General features: G+C 40.8%; 1 protein-coding gene across 5 annotated transcripts in view; it reads right to left on the minus strand.

Annotated features, from left to right (window-relative positions):
* Positions 1-8,545: 8,545 nt before the first annotated feature.
* DMC1 (DNA meiotic recombinase 1) overlaps positions 8,546-19,951 on the minus strand; it is a 43,848-nt gene continuing 32,442 nt past the window's right edge. For all 5 annotated transcript variants that reach the window (XM_047742351.1, XM_047742349.1, XM_047742350.1 and 2 more), the window contains 2 exons: positions 13,414-13,530; positions 8,546-9,581 (listed from right to left, as the gene is read on the minus strand). In XM_047742351.1, the coding sequence (XP_047598307.1) occupies positions 9,512-9,581; positions 13,414-13,530 (187 nt within the window). In that variant the 3' untranslated portion in view covers positions 8,546-9,511. The remainder of the gene's footprint in view (positions 9,582-13,413; positions 13,531-19,951) is intronic.

Here is a 19,951-nt window from a genome sequence, read left to right on the forward strand (position 1 = left end):
CGAGTGGGGTATCTGAGAGGAGAACTGGCAGCGACCTGCCGAGGAACAGAATGGAAAGGAGGAGAATTGACCAGAAAGTATATAATTATGTACTTTAGTTGTACCTTTAGAATTGCACTTAAAAATTACAATTGTACTTTGGAAACACATAGACTTAATAATGTGAAGAAAAACAGGCTGGCACCAAAAATCAGAACATAAGGACCAAGACAGTGAAAACATCGATGGGTCAGTTAAACACCAACTGGTGTGTCTAAGGTATTATATAATGAGAAGGAAAGTTCTGGTGTTTACATAATTTTGATCACAGAGGCAAAATATAGTTTGCACACACTTGGAGGAAAACCAACCAGCATCAGGGTGATCTCTTAGGAAGGACTTTGTGAAACAAGGACACCAAGCCTACACACACACACACACACACACACACACACACACGCACGCGCACATACCCTACCTGATCTGGGGGTGGTTTTCATTGGTCCTGGGTAGAGTCAAAAGAGGAGACCTTTGCTTTTGCATACATATAAAATTCTAGGCATCTATGTTTGAGAACTTACAGGGTTCTCCCCCCAAAAAAGGGCTCCTGCCCAGTGTAAATAAGTCCCTGTAAGTAATTTCACATGGTTTTCCCTCCTCTACCTGTTGAAATTGCTGCAAAGACCAGTTCTTAAATTGGGAAATGTGGGAGTTGACTCCCTTGGCAGTACTTGTAAATCCAATAGGGATTGTAGTGTTCAGGACAGGCTCTTTGCTCTCTGCCAAGGAGCGGAACTCCTTGAGGAAAAGGGGTGGAGGGAAGGTTGGCAAAGCAGCCCTCCAAGAGCTACTCAAGGTAGAGGGTGCCTTGTCAAGACAATGTGAATGTCCAGGCTGCCTGGCAGGTCTTTGTACCTGCCCCAAACTTGCTCAAGCACACCCCGGACGAGGCAGTTCCCTGCGTGAGTGGTCTCATAGCTACCTGTATTTTTGCTTTGTGGCTCTTAGCCACATTTGGAATCATTTGGGTGATTTCCCCTGCAAGTCCATGCCTCAGGGACTGTCTTGATTAATCATTTCTATATACTGTTGTACTTGGCAACTAACTGGTGTCTCCGTATTGGCGGAGTACAAGGCAGTATGCTTTGTAACTTAGGGATGCACAGATATGTAATCTAAGAACAAAGATTTTAGGTATGGGAGTGTTTGACAACAAATTCAGAAAAATGGTTAATTCTTTGGGGGAGGAAAGAGACTCAGTCCTAGAGGATATTCAGGGGTCTTCAATTGTATTGGTAATGTTTCATTTCACAAGTATCAGCTGCATTATTTTTTATACCTTTTTGCCTTAAATACTCCATAATACATTTAAAATATACATATGGATGAATGAATGAGGTTTTATGTGGGGAGTCCTCTGAGCCCATTAATAATTCAAGGTTTATATCCAAGCAATCTTACTATTTTTTTTATTGTTCTGGGATAGAGCTTCTTTTTAAAAAGATTTTTAAATTTCAATTCAATTTAATTAACATATATTGTATTATTAGCATCAGGGGTAGAATTTAGTGATTCATCAGTTGCATGTAACACCCAGTGCTCATTACATCAGGTGCCCTCCTTAATGCCCGTCCCCCAGTTACAGCATGCCCCCACCCACTTCCCCTCCTACAACCCTTAGTTTGTTCCCTATAGTTAAGAGTCTCTTATGGTTTGTCTCCCTCTCTCTTTTCATCTTACTTTCTAAAAAATATTTTATTTATTTATTTTACAGAGAGCGTGAAAGAGAGAAAAAGCAGGGAGAGCAGCAGAGGGAAAGGGAGAAGCAGGCTCCCCACTGAGTAGGGATCCTGATGTAGGGCTCCATCCTAGGACCTCGGGATCATGACTTGAGCCAAAGGCAGACACTTTACCGACAGAGCCACCCAGGAGGCCCTGTTTTCATCTTATTCCCCCCACCCCCTTGCCCCATGTTCATCTGTTTTGTTCAAATTCCTTAAATTCCACATATGAGTGAAATCATATATTTGTTTTTCTCTGACTGCCTTATTTCGCTTAGCATAATATCCTCTAGTTCCATCCACATCACTGCAAACGGAAAGATTGCATTCTTTTTGATGGCTGAGTAATATTCCATCATATATATATATATATATATATATATATATGAAGAGTCCAGAAGCTGACCTTCACTAATTAACTAGTCAGTTCATTAATATAATTAATAATATATTATTATATTATAATATTATATATTATAATATTATAATATAATAATATATTATTATTAATATATATATTATTAATAATAATTAATAATATATAATATATATATATATACCACATCTTCTTTATCCATTTTTCTGTCAGTGGACATCTGGCATCTGGGCTCTTTCCATATTTTGGCTGTTGTGGACATCAAGCAACCTTCTTCTGATTCCATATTCATCAAGCAACTTTAGCTTCATTTGAACTTGCTCACTGAGGCAATGGATAGTTCAGGTCAATCTTGACAACTAATCAGCTTGCTATTATAGTCCGTTCTTCAATATCAGTGGCATTTTGGTATACTCTACTTGGTAGCTTGTGTGCTTCGTGAGCAGAGCTATTTCTTTTTTTTTTTTTAAGATTTTATTTATTTATTTGACAGAGATCACAAGCAGGCAGAGAGGCAGGCAGAGAGAGAGAGAGAGAGAGGAGGAGGAAGCAGGCTCCCTGCCAAGCAGAGAGCCCGATGCAGGGCTCGATCCCAGGACCTCGGGATCATTGACCTGAGCCGAAGGCAGAGGCTTTAACCCACTGAGCCACCCAGGCACCCCGAGACGGAACTATTTCTCTAGAAATTAATTCAGTACTGGAGAACAAAATACACCGAAGATGAAGGCTGAAGGCCTGACTCTGAGGCATGGAGCATTTGCCACCAGATGACACCTCTTGAGAAAATTTCAACTAGCTTTCCCAGGTCAAAACCCCTTTGTCTGTGCCTGCTTTTAGGTTTACATAGTCTTAAAAATGTTATTTAAATCCCGTGTTGCCATTTAACTTTCTAATATCTTGTGTCTCATGTTTCTGACCATATTGTAAGCTCTTGAAGATGAATGCTCCCAGCCTATAAGAGCCCAACATTGTATCCTGTAGAATACTGTTACACTGATGACTTCCAAGGAACCATAACTCCTGACATTCGAGCTCCTGCATAGTCCCCTCCCACAAGGATCTGGGCTTGGCTGATGACTTGCTTTGGCCAATGGGACCTTAGCAAGTACGAGACAAGTAGAAGCTTGATAAGCTCTTGCCATCCTGGAACCCAGGTACTATGTAGAAGCTCAGGCTAGACTACAGAATGATGACAGAGAGAAGTCTCACCCTTTCATCCATCCCTGCCAACATCCCAGACACATGGGTGAAGTCATCTTAGACCCTCCAGCCAACCCATGAGCTGAAGGTAGCTGTGTGAGCGGCTTGTTTCCTCGTCCCTTTATCTGGATGTTGCCATATTAGGATGTAAAAGCACAAGTGCTGTAACCATCTTTTGACCATGAGGGGAGCTTTTGGAGAACCAACCAGCACTGAGGATGGGAAAGTGAAGAAACAGAAAGACGTTCTGTTTCTTGTTGTTGCTATATAATAGCGACATTATATAGTTGCTATTAACTTAATTTATATTAATTATATTAATGAACTGACTAGTTAATTAATGAAGGTCAGTTTCTGGACTCTTCATTATATGAGAAGGCATATTTCCTCATAGCTTAAGTCCTTTGAGTTGGGTTTCTGTTACCTGCTGCTGAAGGCATTTTTTTTTTTCTTTAAGTATTCTCTACAGCAGATGTGGGGCTCGAAGTCATGGCTCTGAGATCTAGGGTCTCATCCTCCCCCCACTGAACCAGCCTGGTGCTCGGCAGCTAAAGGCATTCTAACTGATATACTCCTCAACCAGCTCCACTGGTACAAATAGAAAACCCCTGAAATGCCCTGCATTGTGTGTAACAGACCTTCAATGAGTTTGTCTCTGCTGAGGAAGTAAAAGATTTTGTGGTAGAGACTGCCAGTTGCTTTCCCCCTTAATTAAAGAACTCTCAGTTCTAGCTGGGCATATTGCTGTCTAGAACAAAAGACTAATTCCCAACTTCTTTGTGTGTAGATATGGCTGCGTGACTGAGCTCAGGCCAATGAGATACAAGCACAAGTGTGTGGGAGGACTGCTTCACAGGGGCTGACTCAGCTGGAAGGAACTTTTTTTCTGCCCTTCTGCCTTTCATCGTTCTTCCCCCAGCTTGGTTTCTCTGACAAGAGTTCCAAGCACTCTCTTAGGCCGTAAGGTGACCTTGAGGATGGAAGCCAAGAGCGAGGATGGTCAAGCAGAAAGACAGAAGCCTGATGACAAAGTAGGGTCCCGAGGACAAAATGGAGGCACCAGAGCATCTCCAGACTGCCTGGCTTCAGATTGCTTGTTAACAAGAAATATAGAAACCTTGATTTTGTTTAAGACACTGTTATTTTCAGTTTTTCTTTTATATTCAGCTAAGTAAAATCCCAACTTTCCTTTTAAAATATTAAAGGCTGGGGTGCCTGGGTGGCTCAGTGGGTTAAGTGGCTCTTGATCTCAGCTCAGGTCTTGATCTCAGGGTCGTTGAGTTCAAGCTTTGCAACATGCTTAACAAAACAAAACAAGAAAAGATTGGCATAGGAAAGTATATGAAGAGTATGAATAATGAGGAATCTCTCATCTGGGTGTTAAGCAAGCCCTTCCTGGCTTCCTTTTTCTCCATTTCCCTGAAGCAGCATTTGGGAATCACTTTCTCTGCACCTTGGTTGGAATTCTAGATTGCAAGTAGTATAGTCCAACTCCAGCTAACTGAAACAAAGGGTAATTTGTCACAAGGACATTAGGAGTCATTGGGTTGGCAGGAGGCTGGAAAACCAGCTGGGGAATGAACAGGAGTTTGAACAAACAACAGGAGTTTGCACTTTGGGAGTCAGAAACCTGCAGTCTAGCAGCAGAAACAGACTGCCAGGTCACTGCACTGCTGCTGGCCTTGCTACCCTGCTGTCACTGCACGAATGAGTGGCTTCTAACCCATGTTTTAATCCTCGGCAACTGTCACTCAGTATCCAATGTCTCAGGACAGACTACATGAATTGGGGAGACACAACTCTTTAAAAGAAAACCAGGATCTTATTATAATAGAGACATGGAAACTGTACAATCAAAAAATTAGAAACATTCACTACGTTCAAGCCAGAGTCAGGTGAAGAAGACTTGACTGGGCACAGCTTGGTGTCCAAGGTCTCAATCCCTCTTTTTGCCGCGAAAGACATCCCTTCTCAATTGTCTAGTCTACTGTATTCCCTGTTTTTGGCTTGGCCACCCTATTCTGATCTGGCTTTCTAGCCTTATTTTTTTCTTTGCTCTTTAAGGAATGATTGAACAGGAAAGTTAGAAAGGAATGGTGGAGATATTCTATTTCGACCTCTTCATTTTCTTTTTTTTTTTTTTAAGATTTTTTATTTATTTATTTGACAGAGAGAGAGAGCACAAGCAGGCAGAGAGGCAGGCAGAGAGAGAGGAGGAAGCAGGCTCCCTGCTGAGCAGAGAGCCCGATGCGGGGCTCGATCCCAGGACCCTGAGATCATGACCTGAGCCGAAGGCAGCGGCTTAACCCACTGAGCCACCCAGGCGCCCCAACCTCTTCATTTTCTAAGTGGATACTAGGTTTCTCTAGATCTTGACTTACATGTTTCTGTAGCCAGTATCGAGTACAGATTGTGTCTTGTGCATCCTGGCGTTTGTTAGAAGTCATCAAGAAGTCATGAATGCCTGTTAACCTGTAAGCTAGACTCAGGCGATCAGAGTTCCTTGCCCCTACCCCATTCCTTGGAGTATGAGTTTCACTTATCTTTCCCATTTTTCTAAGGATAGACTTGAGATAGTGGTATGGTGTTGAGAACAGCTGCACAGTGTACGTGACTGAAGCCAGTCAAGGCCTCTCTGTGAACTTTTAAGATTTGGTGGGCAGGCGCAGGGATCTGAACTTGTCTTGCTGTTGCCCAAGACAAGTGTCATGTGTAAGTTCCCTTGCTTACTAAAATAGCCACCCACCAAGAGCGTGGCCTGCCTCTTTCTTCAGTCCCTCCCTGCCCTCCACCCATGGGGGCTGATTTCAGATAACCCCTGGGAAGTTCCTGAGGAGGTTATGGGCAACAGTGTTTGACCCCTGACTGTACCTACTTCTTACTAACTGCTTGGGTCCCTGTCCCCACTAAAATTCATACATTGAAGTCCTAACCCCTAATACCTCAGCATGTGGCCTTATTTCGGAATAGGGTCATTATAGATATAATTAGTTAAATTGAGGTCATACTTGAGTAGGGTGAGCATCTAATCCAACATGACTGGTATCCTGATAAAAGGGGAAAATTTGAACACAACGACATATACATAGTAAGAACGTCATGTGAAGATGAAGGCAGAAACAGTGTGATTCTTCTACAAGCCAAGGAATGCTGAAGGTCACCAGAGAACCAGCAGAAGCTAGGGAAGAGACAGGGAACAGATTCTCCCTCGTGGACCTCAGAAGGAACCAACCTTGACCTCGGACTTAGAGCCTCCAGAACTGTGAGACAATAAAATTCTGTTGTTTAAGCCATCCAGTTTATGGTATTTGGTTATGGCAGTCCTAGCAAACTAATACACAAACCTTAAAAGTAGGTTTGTGGTAAAAGTAGGTAAAAGTCTTAACCTCTACTTGCCACTTCCTCATTCCTGATCATGATAGAAATATAATCTCCTCTCATAGGTTAGAGAACTTTGTCAACAGTCACTTGTGACTCTTCTTCTGTTTTTATTCAATCTCACACCCATACTTAGCCTACTGAACCACATTTTTGAAATGTCTGTTTCACTGCTACTCCAGTCCCAGGCTATACCATCTCAGAATTTAATTTTTATAACTGTTTCCTAAATTGTCTCCCTGATGCCAGTGTTATGTCCTTTATCCATTTTCTGTGTTTCCATCAGATTAATCCTCCAGCTTCTCAATGCCAACAACTTCCAATTAGAGCACACCTATACCCTTTCTGTTTTTCTACCATAAAGCTTTCCCATTCCTCTGCCTGCCTTTGAGTCTCTACGAAAAGTAAATAGAGGTCACTGACTCTCTTGCTGTAGCAAACTCTGAATAAATAACCTCTGTTCTTACTTGATAGTCATTGTTTGTTTTTGCCACTGAATGAATGCTCTATGGAGGAAAAATGCATGCTTTTTCTAGTGGGTTTTCTAACTTAGTGGGATGTAAGCCTAGAGCCACAAGCAACATCTTGGCTATTATGTGGGGAAAGCCTGTCTGAGAACAACAGCGGCATGGGAATGATCAGAACAGGAAAAAGAGGTAGGGGGAGCAAGTCCTGATGATGCTGTTTGATATCTTGGCTCCATCTATGGCTAAAGTCACCACTACTTCTGGACTTTTCAGTTTCATGAGCCAATGAATTCCTATCTTCATTTGCTACTTTGAGTTTTGATGGCTTGCAACCAAAAGAGTCCTGACCATTACAAGCTCTTTTTTGAGCTCTTCTGTCCCCCTTAGAATAAGGAGTGAGAGCTGTTTCTGCAGTCTGGTGAACTGTACAGACTGGAAAGCCCTGGCAAATTGAACCCTGGCCCAGCAGAGTTCCATGGGCACTGCACAATCTGCTGTGCTTTCCCAAAGTTGGGCCTCAAGGTTACAGCTTCTTAGTTCACTGTCCTTAGTTCTCAGCTACTGTTCTCCAAAGCAGGACACAGAGAGCAGCTGGACCCAGACAGGTTTCCAGCTTTAGCTACATGCTGTATTATAACTAGCCTCCCCGCGGGGCTGCGTGCCCTTGGATTAGGCCCTGATTTCCAAACATACTGCTTACCTTTTGGTAAATTCTCACTGGTGAGGGGGTTACTCAGTTTAATCCAGAAAATTTTTCTGAATCTCAAATCTTGGGTCTTCTATTTCCTTTCCTACCAAAAGGCTCTGGACTCCTACATACATTAGTCCATTCCCCTCCAGTGCTCCACATACCAGGGAATCTTTAGCTGTTGTTCAGTTTTTATCAAGTAACAAAATCTTCCCTTCCCCAGGACAAAAGTATGCATTTATATTTGTACACAAAAAAAGTCATTTAAGTGACTTTGCTGAATATAGAAAATCTGTTCCTAGATATCTCTGCTTACTCAGAAAGTGGCTTCTGTGGTATAAAAAAAGTAAAAAGAAAAAAAAAGCTCTAATTTCCCAGGACCCCAAACTGAACAATTTCTGCTTGTCAGGCTGGTCTCTGTTTCCAAATCCCAGCTTCTCTGCCTTTGCACATGCTGTCTCACAGCTTACCCTTTCCTCTCCCATTTTTGGAATCCTATAATCCAAGACCACACTATAGATAAATTAATTATATAATCATTTGCTCTCTTTCATTCTTTCATAAATATTATATTTTCTCTTAACCAGTGTACATATTCTTTGAGGGCAGGAACCATACTTTCCTTGTGTATTTTTTAGCTCCAAGCATTGCTGAGTGAATGAGAACAGATAATCAAATACTTTTTGTAACAAATGGTACTTTCAATACTTGCCGTTTCATACAAGGTGACGCAACATAAGAGATGAAATCTTTTTGAAATCTATAAAGATTGTCATTATAAATACTATTCATATTTTAATTTTCAAATACTTTTATCATACATTCATTCTGAAAACCAGATTTTATTTTTAACAGAAAAAAAATATTCTTTTACACATTTCTAAATTTAGTGTTCAGAAATTTTACATGTAAACTAACCTTAGTATTTTTTTAAAAATATTTTGAATTCTCTACCCTGAGCTTAAAATATAAAACTCATGCTATACTGATTACCCCAAACTGTAAAGTTCCTAGTTAGCTTCCTCTTTTATCCCCCATAAAATATGCCTGTATCAGAAGTATGCTTTTTCAAAGTAATTTTAACTCATCAAAAAGTCAAATGGATTAGAACTTAGTTTAATTTAATACTTCTTTTCCATTGCTATAGAGGTGAATGTACAGTTTGATGTTGTAAATTTAAAAAAAGCTTTTTTGTGTGTTCTGTAAACATTCCTTTCTTAACTGGCTCCCTCCTTTGGAAGTGTGTCCACCTCTGTAAGTGTTCAAGGGAAAATGGGGGGAGAATGGGGGATGTCTGAGCTTGTAGATTTTCTATCTGTTTAGTGGCTGACTTTGGACAGCTAAAGTGATGGGATCGGGTACCCCTTCCCAAGTAGTTTTCCATAGCTTTATTCATATATACACATGTAGGAATATATATATGTGTACGTATATATATTCCTGAATTGATATACAATGTATAGGGATTATACATCAGGGACTTTTAGGATAAATATAAGATTTATAAATTTTTTTTGTTGACTTTCCTCTAATAGCATGTGAAAAAAACAAACTCTTACTTCAAGTTCTGAAATTTCAGACCGCTTTTCTATTTCTTCAGCTCCTAATAAGCACTAAGAAGCAATTTGCATCAATTTGCCACCTACTCCTTGGCATCCCCAATTCCTCCAGCAGTTATTGTGAAGGTGGCTTCATTTTCAGGCATCTCAGGGCTAACAGAATACAAGGGAACAGAAGTTTATAAAAAGCTCTATTTCTATAAATACCATATTCATGTCACAGGCATCACACCCCTATCAGTCTGAGTCTCCAGAGACATTTCAGAGTTGCTACAGCTAAATGTGGACTACAGAATTTACCTACAAGTATTACCAAGCCTCACAAACACTTATTGAACAGCTTCCATTTTTAAGGTTCCGAATGTCAAGAGAAATGACCCCAAATCTGGAAATAGGCAGAAGGAATAACTGGGTTTTCTTTCGGTATACTCTGAGGCACAGTGTGGCAGGGCCTGGGTCAAAAGGGGGGTGCACATTTCTGCGACTAGACCAATGCAGGGCAAAATTGTGCAAGACTTTGAAGTGAACTAAAAGGTTGCCACGTACTTTCAGTGGAAAATAGTTTGCCGAGCACATCCTTCCAGGTTCCCCTATTTTGTAAGGACTCTGCCTTTTGTTGTCTTTGAGCTACTTGACAACTCTGCAAGTTGTAGGTAACTATGAATAATACAAATTATTCTTGTCCATAGAAATGTGAATTGTACGAGGAGGAATGCAATTGATTCTTGTCCTATGGATTTTGATCCGTTTTTGGTCAATTTCTAATTCACTTAGCATTCCTTATTTGGCTCCATATGTGTGTTAATTTGATTTTTTCTTTGATCTGGTTATAAAAATCTTATTAGTTCCTGCATTAATTAATGAATTAAATAAAATCTTTGACATTTTATATTTGTACGTGATTATATGATCTATTAGATTTTACCTTTTACTTTTTTCTACAACACCGTAGGAATAGAGGTTAATTTGTGGAAAACTGACAGCAATGCGGGCGATTCCTGTCTGTGGGTGATGCAGATGATTCCAGTCTATAGCACTGGAAATGAATTTCACTGTGTAGAGAAGCAACTGATTTCCCTCCAGTAAAGAAAACAACTTCAAAGGTTGCAATTGATTGCCTTGTAAGATATTAACCAGTTTTTCATCTATCTGCAAATTTATTTCTGCATTCCTCTGATTGACTACACAAATCTCTGTCAAACTATCCTTTGAATAAGATTCTTCATTACTTGAGGGACGCCTGGGTGGCTCAGTTGGTTAAGCAGCTGCCTTCGGCTCAGGTCATGATCCCAGCGTCCTGGGATCGAGTCCCGCATCCGGCTCCTTGTTCGTCAGGGAACCTGCTTCTCCCTCTGCCTCTGCCTGCCATTCTGTCTGCCTGTGCTCACTCTCTCTCCCTCTCTCTCTCTGACAAATAAATAAATAAAATCTTTAAAAAAAAAAAAAGATTCTTCATTACTTGAGTTGAATCAAGTTTTTGGAAATTTGAATTTCTAACCTCTACGATCCCTTTAATTATCCTTTATTGAGTCTGCAGAATGCTCGTATTCTCTCAACACTGTAAGAACTGTAGGAGTTACTTGGTCCTGCAGATATGGAGGGTTTGATAAAATATGCGAATGACTGCACGTGTAGATGGTGTTCATTTGTTAATTCGACAAATAGTTACTGAGTTCCTACTATGTGCCAAGTACCATGTTGGTGCTGGGGACATTTGTGAATCAGACTCAGTCCCTGCTGTGAGGGAGATTTACATGGAATCAGCTGATGCAATTCAGAGTGAAAACTGTTTAGGGAAGTATTTTATTTATTTATTTATTTCAGAGAGACAGAGAGAGTGTGTGCATGAGTTGAGGGGAGGGGCAGAGGGAGAGGGACAGGGAAAGCAGAGTCTCTGCTGAGCAGGGAGCCTGACCCCAAGCTGAGCCCGAGCTCCATCTCCCCACCCAGAAATCATGACCTGAGCAGAAACCAAGAGTCAGACTCTTAACCAACTGAGCCACACAGGCACTCCTAGGAAAGTTCTAAGCACAGCAATCTAAGATACAGACCAAGAAATTGTAGTAAAAAGATGGAACAATCTTACTACCTATTGAATTCAACAAAGCATATTCATAGCAAATTTCTAGAGATTTCTGAAATCCATAAAATATAGCCTTTGTATATTATAGCCTACAGGGATAGGTCACAAAAAGCAAAATGGTCTAAATAACAGTCAGATGGGAGAACTGATTATTTAATATTTATTCAGTGACAGCCCATAATAAGTACTGCGATTCGTAGCAAATACCAGATTAAGAGCTCATGTAATTTCTTTTTGGTTGATTTTTCCTCCGTAGTATAGTTATCACAAATCTTTGCCTTGTTGATCAGGGTTGGCTAATCAGTCAATCACAAATATTGTACATCTACCATGTGCCAGGTCCTGGGAATACAGCAGTGAGCAAGAGAATCGGGTCCCTGTCCTCTGGGTATTTGGGGTCTAGCATGGATGGCATGCAGTATATAAATCATTGCCAGTGGAATATAAGCTCCATGAGGGCCTTGTCTTTTTCTTTTAGTCATTGCTCTATTCCCAGAACCCAGAACAGCTGGTGTATATCTCTTGTAAAAATTTGTTGTTTATAATTCTTTTTTAAAAAAATTTTTACTTATTTATTTGACAGAGAGATAGAGAGAGCACACAAGTAGGCAGAGCAGTGGGCAGAGGGAAAGGGAGAAACAGGGTCTCTGCTGAGCAGGGAGCCCAATATGGGGCTAGAGCCCAATGTGGGGCTGGATCCCAGGACCCTGGGATCATGACCCAGGCCGAAAGCAGCTGCTTAACCCACTGAGCCACCCAAGGGCCCCATGTTTATAATTCTTTTTTTTTTTTAAGATTTTATTTATTCTTTTGATAGACAGAGATCACAAGTAGGCAGAGAGGCAGGCAGAGAGAGAGGGAGGAAGCAGGCTCCCTGCTGAGCAGAGAGCCCGATGTGGGGCTTGATTCCAGGACCCTGGGATCATGACCTGAACCGAAGGCAGAGGCTTTAATTCACTGAGCCACCCAGGCGCCCCCTTGTTTATAATTCTTAATTAAATAAGTAAAATATCATGAAAGAATATAAATTACAATATAGTGTAGCTTAGACCGGAGGGTTAAGGACAAGTTCCCTGTGGAAGTGATGTTTAAACTGAAACCTATAAAACAAAACAAAACAAAACTCCCAAAAAACAAATCTGGCAGAGGAAAGGAGAAGAATATTTTTCTGTCATACTCTGTACTTTCCCTGCACTGACCAAACCTCAGTTGGAATCATTCTTTGGCTATCTAGCTTCACCATAAGCTTTGGAAGGTCAGGAACCAAGTCTATTCATCAACAGAATCCTTTAATCCCTAGAACCTAGTCTGTAGTAGGGACTTCCCAATGGAGTGAATACTTTTTTTTTTAAAGGTTGTATTTATTTATCTGAGAGAGAGAAAGAGAGAGAGAGCACAGGAGAGGGGAGAGGATCAAAGGGAGAAGCAGACTCCCTGCTGAGCAGGAAGCCCAATACGGGACTCAATCCCATGACTCCAGGATCATGACCTAAGCCTAAGGCAGTTGCTTAACCAACTGAGCCACCCAGGCGACCCAGAGTAAATACTTTTTGAGAAGGAAATTCAAACATGTAGGATCTGCCAGTGGTATAATTAACGCCTCTCATGGGGCGCATAGGTGGCTCAGTGGGTTAAGCCTCTGCCTTTAGCTCAGGTCATGATCTCAGGGTCTGGGATCAGGTCTGAGATCGGGTCTGGGATTGAGAGCTGCACTGGGCTCTCTTCTCAGCAGGCATTCTGCTTCCCCCTCTCTCTCTCCCTGCCTCGAAGCCAACTTGTGATCTCTCTCTCTGTCAAATAAATAAATAAAATCTTTAAAAAAAAATTAAAGCTTCTGAGGAGAGGCAATTCTAACTAATGCCATATGCCCAAGAATCTGATTAAAAATAAGAAAATATTTACCTGTCATAAATCTTTGCAATTCTCAGTTCTCCTCTTCCTTTTCTCAAGCTTATTCTTGTTGTTGAAGCATGAGCCAGGATGTGTCCCCCAATGGGTTTTTTGGGGTCTGCCTGAAAACTAAAATAATAAAACACTTTTTCAGGTTTCATCATAGGAACTATATACAGAAAATCTGCAATTATAAGGCAAATTTTCTCTGGATCACAGCAGGAGATGGGGTAGGTGTGTGTTCTAAGGAAGCAGGGGCTCATTCATTAACTATGGAGTGGGGTATGGTTTGGAGCTGTTATATACCCCTCTGCCATCCCATTCAGGCTCCTGATGTAAAGTTCACAATTTGATTGCTTTTTTAAAAGGAAAAAAACACAAATACTATGTTATTCACCGTCTTAGGATAATTCTTGGGGGTAAGCAATTTTTCTTCTTTACAAAATACCAAGACCGAATTTATTTATTCATTCATTCATTTATCAGAAATCTTTACTAATGGCCTACTATATGCCAAACACTATTTTAGTCTAATGAATAAGAAATGCCCAGTTATCCCTATGGGGTCATGATACAACTGAGAGCAGACTGAGAACCTCCTTCTTGTTCATTAACTGTATGTTGGAAGCCTTCAATGTTGCACTCGTTATGAATTTGCAGTGAGAATAATCTTGGAAATGTCTTTGTCTTTATCACTGATGCTCAAAGTTTATTCTTCTAAAAGAGGATACAGAAGAGATAAGTTTTGACTATGTGTGAATTTTAAAAATATATTATAATTGCACGAGTTATGACACTCATCTTGAGATATATACACACTAGGGTACTAACACTCACTTGTCAAGAAGTGAAGGGTCCTTAATAGCCCTAACTGTGAACCCTTTAAAAAAAAAGCCCAGGTGCTTTAAATCATCAACAAAATGCCAACAAACCAAATCTGGAAGCATATTAAAAGGATTATACATCATGACTAAGGAGGATTTATTTAAAAAATGCAAGAGGGGATCAACATAGGAAAATCATCAGTCAAAAGAATGAAAGGAAAAGACCCCCACATACTCATCCCTGTTGATGCAGAAGAAAACCTAGGCTTTGAAATCACCAATAAGGGGAACCAAATATAGACTAACAGGTTATACTTGATCAAAATAAACTGGGACATAGCCTAATAACTTCAGCTCTGGGAGAATATGGTTACAAGTCAGTTTAAATTCTGCTTTATTCATGAGCGTGCTCAGGATTCTGGTTACTCTAAGCATGAGGCATGGTGTAATAAGGATGTAGCTGACTGGCAGGAGGTTGAGTAGGTAGCAGGGTGGTGGGGATGAGAGCTTCTTGGTGAATAAGAAGTTCTCTGGTGAAGGAGTCAGCTGATACTAGCAGGAATTTGCTTATAAACTGCTGCTTGTTTAAATGGCTCAGGAGTTAGGACCAGAAGATCCTTGGCTGGGGCTGGATAGGACTGGTTAAAATTCAGTAGGTCCAGTGTTGAAATAGACACAGAAAATTGGTTTTGGAGTGAATTACCATCAAGAAAGTAGTAGCCAGGCCATTGAGAGGGACAGCAGTTAAGAAGTTAGAAGGCTATATACCACGTCTTTGTCCATTCATCCGTTGATAGACATTTGCCCTCTTTCCATAACTTGGCTGTTGTTGATAATGCTGCTATAAACCTCGGGGTGCATGAATCCCTTTGAATTAGTGTTTTTGTGTCCATTGGGAAATACATAATAGCACCATTTGCAATGACGTGGACGGAGCTAGAGAGTATTATGCTGAGTGAAATAAGTCAGTCAGAGAAAAACAATTACTGGATGACTTCACTCATATGTGGAATTTAAGAAACAAAACAAATGATCATAGCAGGAAAAACGAGAGGCAAACCAAGAAACAGACTCTTAACTATAGAGAACAAACTGATGGTTACCAGAGGGGAGAGGTGGGAACAGCTTAAATAGGTGATGGGGATTAAGGAGGGCACCTGTGATGAGCATTGGGTGATGCATGGACTTGTTGAATCACTAAATTGTACAGCAGAAACTAATTTTACACAGAATGTTAATTAAGTGGAATATAAATAAAAGTTAAAAAAAAAAAGAAGTCAGAAGGCTAGTGTGCTTTTTGCAGGCAGCTGAAGGGGTAGTAAAACAATAATGTGAACTCAGTTGGATGAAATAGCCAAACCTGAGTTGTGTATGTAATGCTTTCAGATCAACGTCACTCTTAATGGAATGGCTCTAAATTTTCCAGGTGATCCTATTCACGGTCTTAAAAGAATCCTATGGTTCTATACAGATGGGTCCTGATGATATCAAACAGGGCTAGGACTCTGAACTTGCAAATACTATACTTACATTTCCTTAATGCACTTTTCATACTGTGCCTTTAGTGCTATTATTATGCACCTTTTATATTTCCCTTCAATCTCTCTTCTATTACCTGTCACTAGGCTCCTTAAGGGCAGACAACACTGTATTTAACATTGGAGCAACCAGCTACATAGTGCGTGCTCAAAAATATTTTTGAAGATAAGATATGGAAGTTACAAAAATATCAAGGAGAATATTGGACTGTAGAAAGATTGGTGCTGCCACAGAAGGTAGACCAATGAGAAATTTCTATCAAGAGGAGACAAGAAGTTACATGGTGAAGAGAAGTTTCAACAGCTGTGTTACTGCTTCTCACAGATGGTCTCTCAGTACTGCTTTGTAATTCTGCTCTATGAGCTTGGTTAGTCTCCTTAAGCCCCCTTTTCCATTCTTGTCCCTTTATCTTGGATGACAAAACTTGTCTTTTTTTTTTTTTTTTAGATTTTATTTATTTATTTGACAGAGAGAGACAGCAAGAGAGGGAACACAAGTAGGGGGAGTGGAAGAGGGAGAAGCAGGCCTCCTGCTGAGCAGGGAGCCTGACATGGGACTCAATTCCAGGACCCTGGGATCACAACCTGAGCTGAAGGCAGACACCCAATGACTGAGCTACCCAGGTGTCCCCCACCTTTTTCTTTCTTTCTTTCTTTTTTTTCCCACCATTTTCTTTTTTTAAGATTTTATTTATTTTTGCAAGAGAGGGGCAGAGCAGGCAGAGGGAGAAGCAGACTCCCCACGGAGAAGGGAGCCTGACCCGATGTGGGACTCTATCCCAAGACCCTGAAATCATGACCTGATCAAAGGCAGATGCTTAACAGACTTGAGCTACCCAGGGGCCCCGACAAAGCTTGCTTCTTTGTAAAAAAGAAATGAGTGTTCTCAGGAAGAACCTCCCTCAATTTCCCCTTCTTTCTATCTGCTGCTTAAATACTTTTCTATAGTTGTAGTCATCCTTCCTTCTTCCCTCTCAAACTCTGCTTTTTCCTTCTTCCAACAAATCCTCTTACACCTTGATGCCTTTGCACACACAATTCCCTGTAAACAAAAGCCCCTTTCCCACTGTGTTTCTTCATTTAGCTCCTACTCACCCATCCAGTGTCAGCCCTTCTTGGAAACCCTGCCTGGTCCTCTGAAACAGAGTGAAGCCTTCCCGTCTGTGCTCTCATACCACTGTATATTCCTTTGTGAAAGCACAATACATTGTAATTTTTCTTTAATTAAGTAGGCTCCACACCCAACGTGGGGCTTAAACTCATGACTCTGCTATCAAAAGTCACATGCTCCACCAAGTGAACCAGCCAGACACCCCCGCATTATGATTTTTAATTTATAGGTCTCATTCCCCTACTATAGTCCAAATCCTTATTCAGCTGTGTAACTCCTAGAAAAGTGTGTATAATATAAAAGGCACTGTATAAATATTGCTGAATGAATAGAGGGGAGGACAATTTGGGTGTCCCTGGTCTACATTCTGGATACACATCTCCAAAGAAGGTATATAATTCAAGGAGCTTTTGAAGGGTTTTCTGACCGAAAGGCAAATGTAAAAGGAGACAGAATTTCTCTCTAATTCAAGTAATCCTATCCCCCCCACCTCATTTACTGATCATCTAAAGAACAGCAGGAATGTGGAGCTTTTAGATGCATAGCCATGATTTTTTCTTAGCAAATTACTATTTGCTGTGACCAATGTGATACCTTATGCACAAAAAAGAATATGTACTACTGCTTGTTACTGATGACTCCAGGTGAAGAGCCTGAATGTTAGGAATGTTATCTAAAAAAAAAAAGGGTTATCTCCAAAGGGAGATTTTGAATGAACTAAATGGGGAAATAAATTATAGAATGTGCAAAAGTACTAAAAAAAAATAGGAAAGATATCATGGGAAATAAAATGTCCTCAAAACTGACTCAAACAGGGGTGCCTGGGTGGCTCAGTGGGTTAAGCCTCTACCTTTGGCTCAGGTCATGGTCTCAGGGTCCTGGGATTGAGCCCCACATTGGGCTCTCTGCTCAGCGAGGTGCTTGCTTCCCCTCTCTCTGACTGCCTCTCTGTCTACTTGTGATCTCTTTCTCTGTCAAATAAATAAATAAAATCTTTTTTTAAAAAGTGACTCAAACAGAGGTTGTACTTAACCAAAATTGCCACATACTGTAACAACCTTAGCTCTGGGAGAATATCACGCCAATTCGAATTTTACTTGCTCCATCAAGGTGTTCAGGATTCTGTGGAGAATTTCATGTAGAACTGATGGTTCTTCACCTTTCTTATAGGTCACTAACACTTGGATAATTTAATAAAAGATATAGACTCTCTCCCAGAAAAAATGAACATATGTATATACATGAACTTTTCATGTTCGTTTAGGGGATTCAGGGTTTCTCTCTCCTCTGAGGCAGATGAGTATTAGTAATAATAATAACACCTAAGATTTACTGAGTCCGTACTATGTGACAGACACACTTCTTAACTCATCCAATTATTTCCTTTTGCTTCCACATTTAGTGAATAACTTCAGATTAAAACTTAAATTCCTGTAAAGGTCTGCCTACAGGGAGAGAATGCACTGGTCACAAGAAACTCAAATACAGTTACATTTTTCATTGTCAGTAGACTGGCCCTCTGATCTATCATTGAGTCTCCCGAGCTTGATTAATATGAATCTACCCTTAAGAGATTCTTGGTTCTCAGTAGGTCACCAAATCAAATCTCTGCCTATAAGGCTAAGGGTGTTGAACTCTGGTCAGTTCACCAGGGTAAAGGATACATCCCTGCAGTTTCTCAAATGACAGCTTGCCAACCTCTCTCCAGGCATCTATGGCTCTGATGTACTGTGTGTGAGCATTGGTGTTAGACCCGGGTTCCAGTTTTGGATTACCAGCCAGCCATGCGACCTCAGGAAAATTACTTAAGCGTTGTGTCTGTTTCTTTATTTTAAATGGAGGGTAATAAAAGTACCTAACTGGTAGGGTATATGTAAGAATAAAATAAAATAGTTTAGGTAAGGCATTAGCCCGGTGAATATAATTACCTACTTTCCCAATCCTGACTCAATGTTTTCATTGGGCCAGTTACTTATGTTCATGAACCTTAGTTTCTTTACCTGTAACATGGGATCAAAAAGATCTTACCACTAAGGGCTGTCATGAGCATTCAAGATATATTTAATATAACTCATTGAGAGCCTACTGCAGGCCAGGAACCATGCTAGGTCATTTAGTACATTAGCTCTACCCTTAACACTAATCTTGGCACATAAGAGATATTTAATTAAATGATCCAGTTAAAACAGCCACTCTTTCAGTGACATGTAGAACAAGAAAATTTCTTAAAGTTTCTTTGAACTTCCTGAGTATTTTAGCAGTTACAACCAAGCCTCGAGGTAAAGTACGAGAAGATGTAGCATTCCGCATCCTTTCAGAGGGCTTTAATTTACTTCTATTTTTGACCTAGTAAAAACAGCTTCAGAAAACCACCCACATTCCTCCTTCAACCTATTCTTATTTTCCCTCTTTCATATTTTCTTCTCTTCTTTCTTCCTTTTCTCAGGAGATGGCAGAGTATGACAAGCAGGAGGAAGAGAGAGGCGTGGATATTAGGAATAAAGGGGCCAAGAGAGACTGACTTTTATCCCCATCTGGCTGATCTGGACATAGTGTATTAGATTGCTGAGGGTAAGACTCAGAGCAGCCTGATCTCCCAACTTCAACCCGGGGTGCTGGGGTCACGTAGTACAAGATTATGGTGATGATAGGGCAGGTGATATTTTCCTAGGAGGGAGAGAGGGAGGGTAGCTCAGTGAGGGTAAAAGAGCATTAACTTTAGATTCGAAGATACCTGGGTTCAAATCCTGACTCCCATTTTTTAAATCTTTTTTTTTTTAATTATTTATTTGACAGACAGAGATCACAAGTAGGCAGAGAGGCAGGGAGAGAGAGCGGGGGAGGGGGGGGTGGGAAGCAGGCTCCCCGCTGAGCAGAGAGCCCGATGTGGGGGCTCAATCCCAGGACCCTGGGATCATGCCCCGAGCTGAAGGCAGAGGCTTTAACCCACTGAGCCACCCAGGTGCCCCTTAAATCTTCTTTTTAAAAAGATTTTATTTATTTATTTGCCAGAAAGAGAGAGCACGCAAGCAGGGTGAGCGGCAGGCAGAGGGAGAAGCAGGATCCCTGGTGAGCAA

This window comes from Lutra lutra, chromosome 8 (genome assembly GCF_902655055.1).
Source record: "Lutra lutra chromosome 8, mLutLut1.2, whole genome shotgun sequence".
Taxonomy (NCBI): Eukaryota; Metazoa; Chordata; class Mammalia; order Carnivora; family Mustelidae; genus Lutra; species Lutra lutra.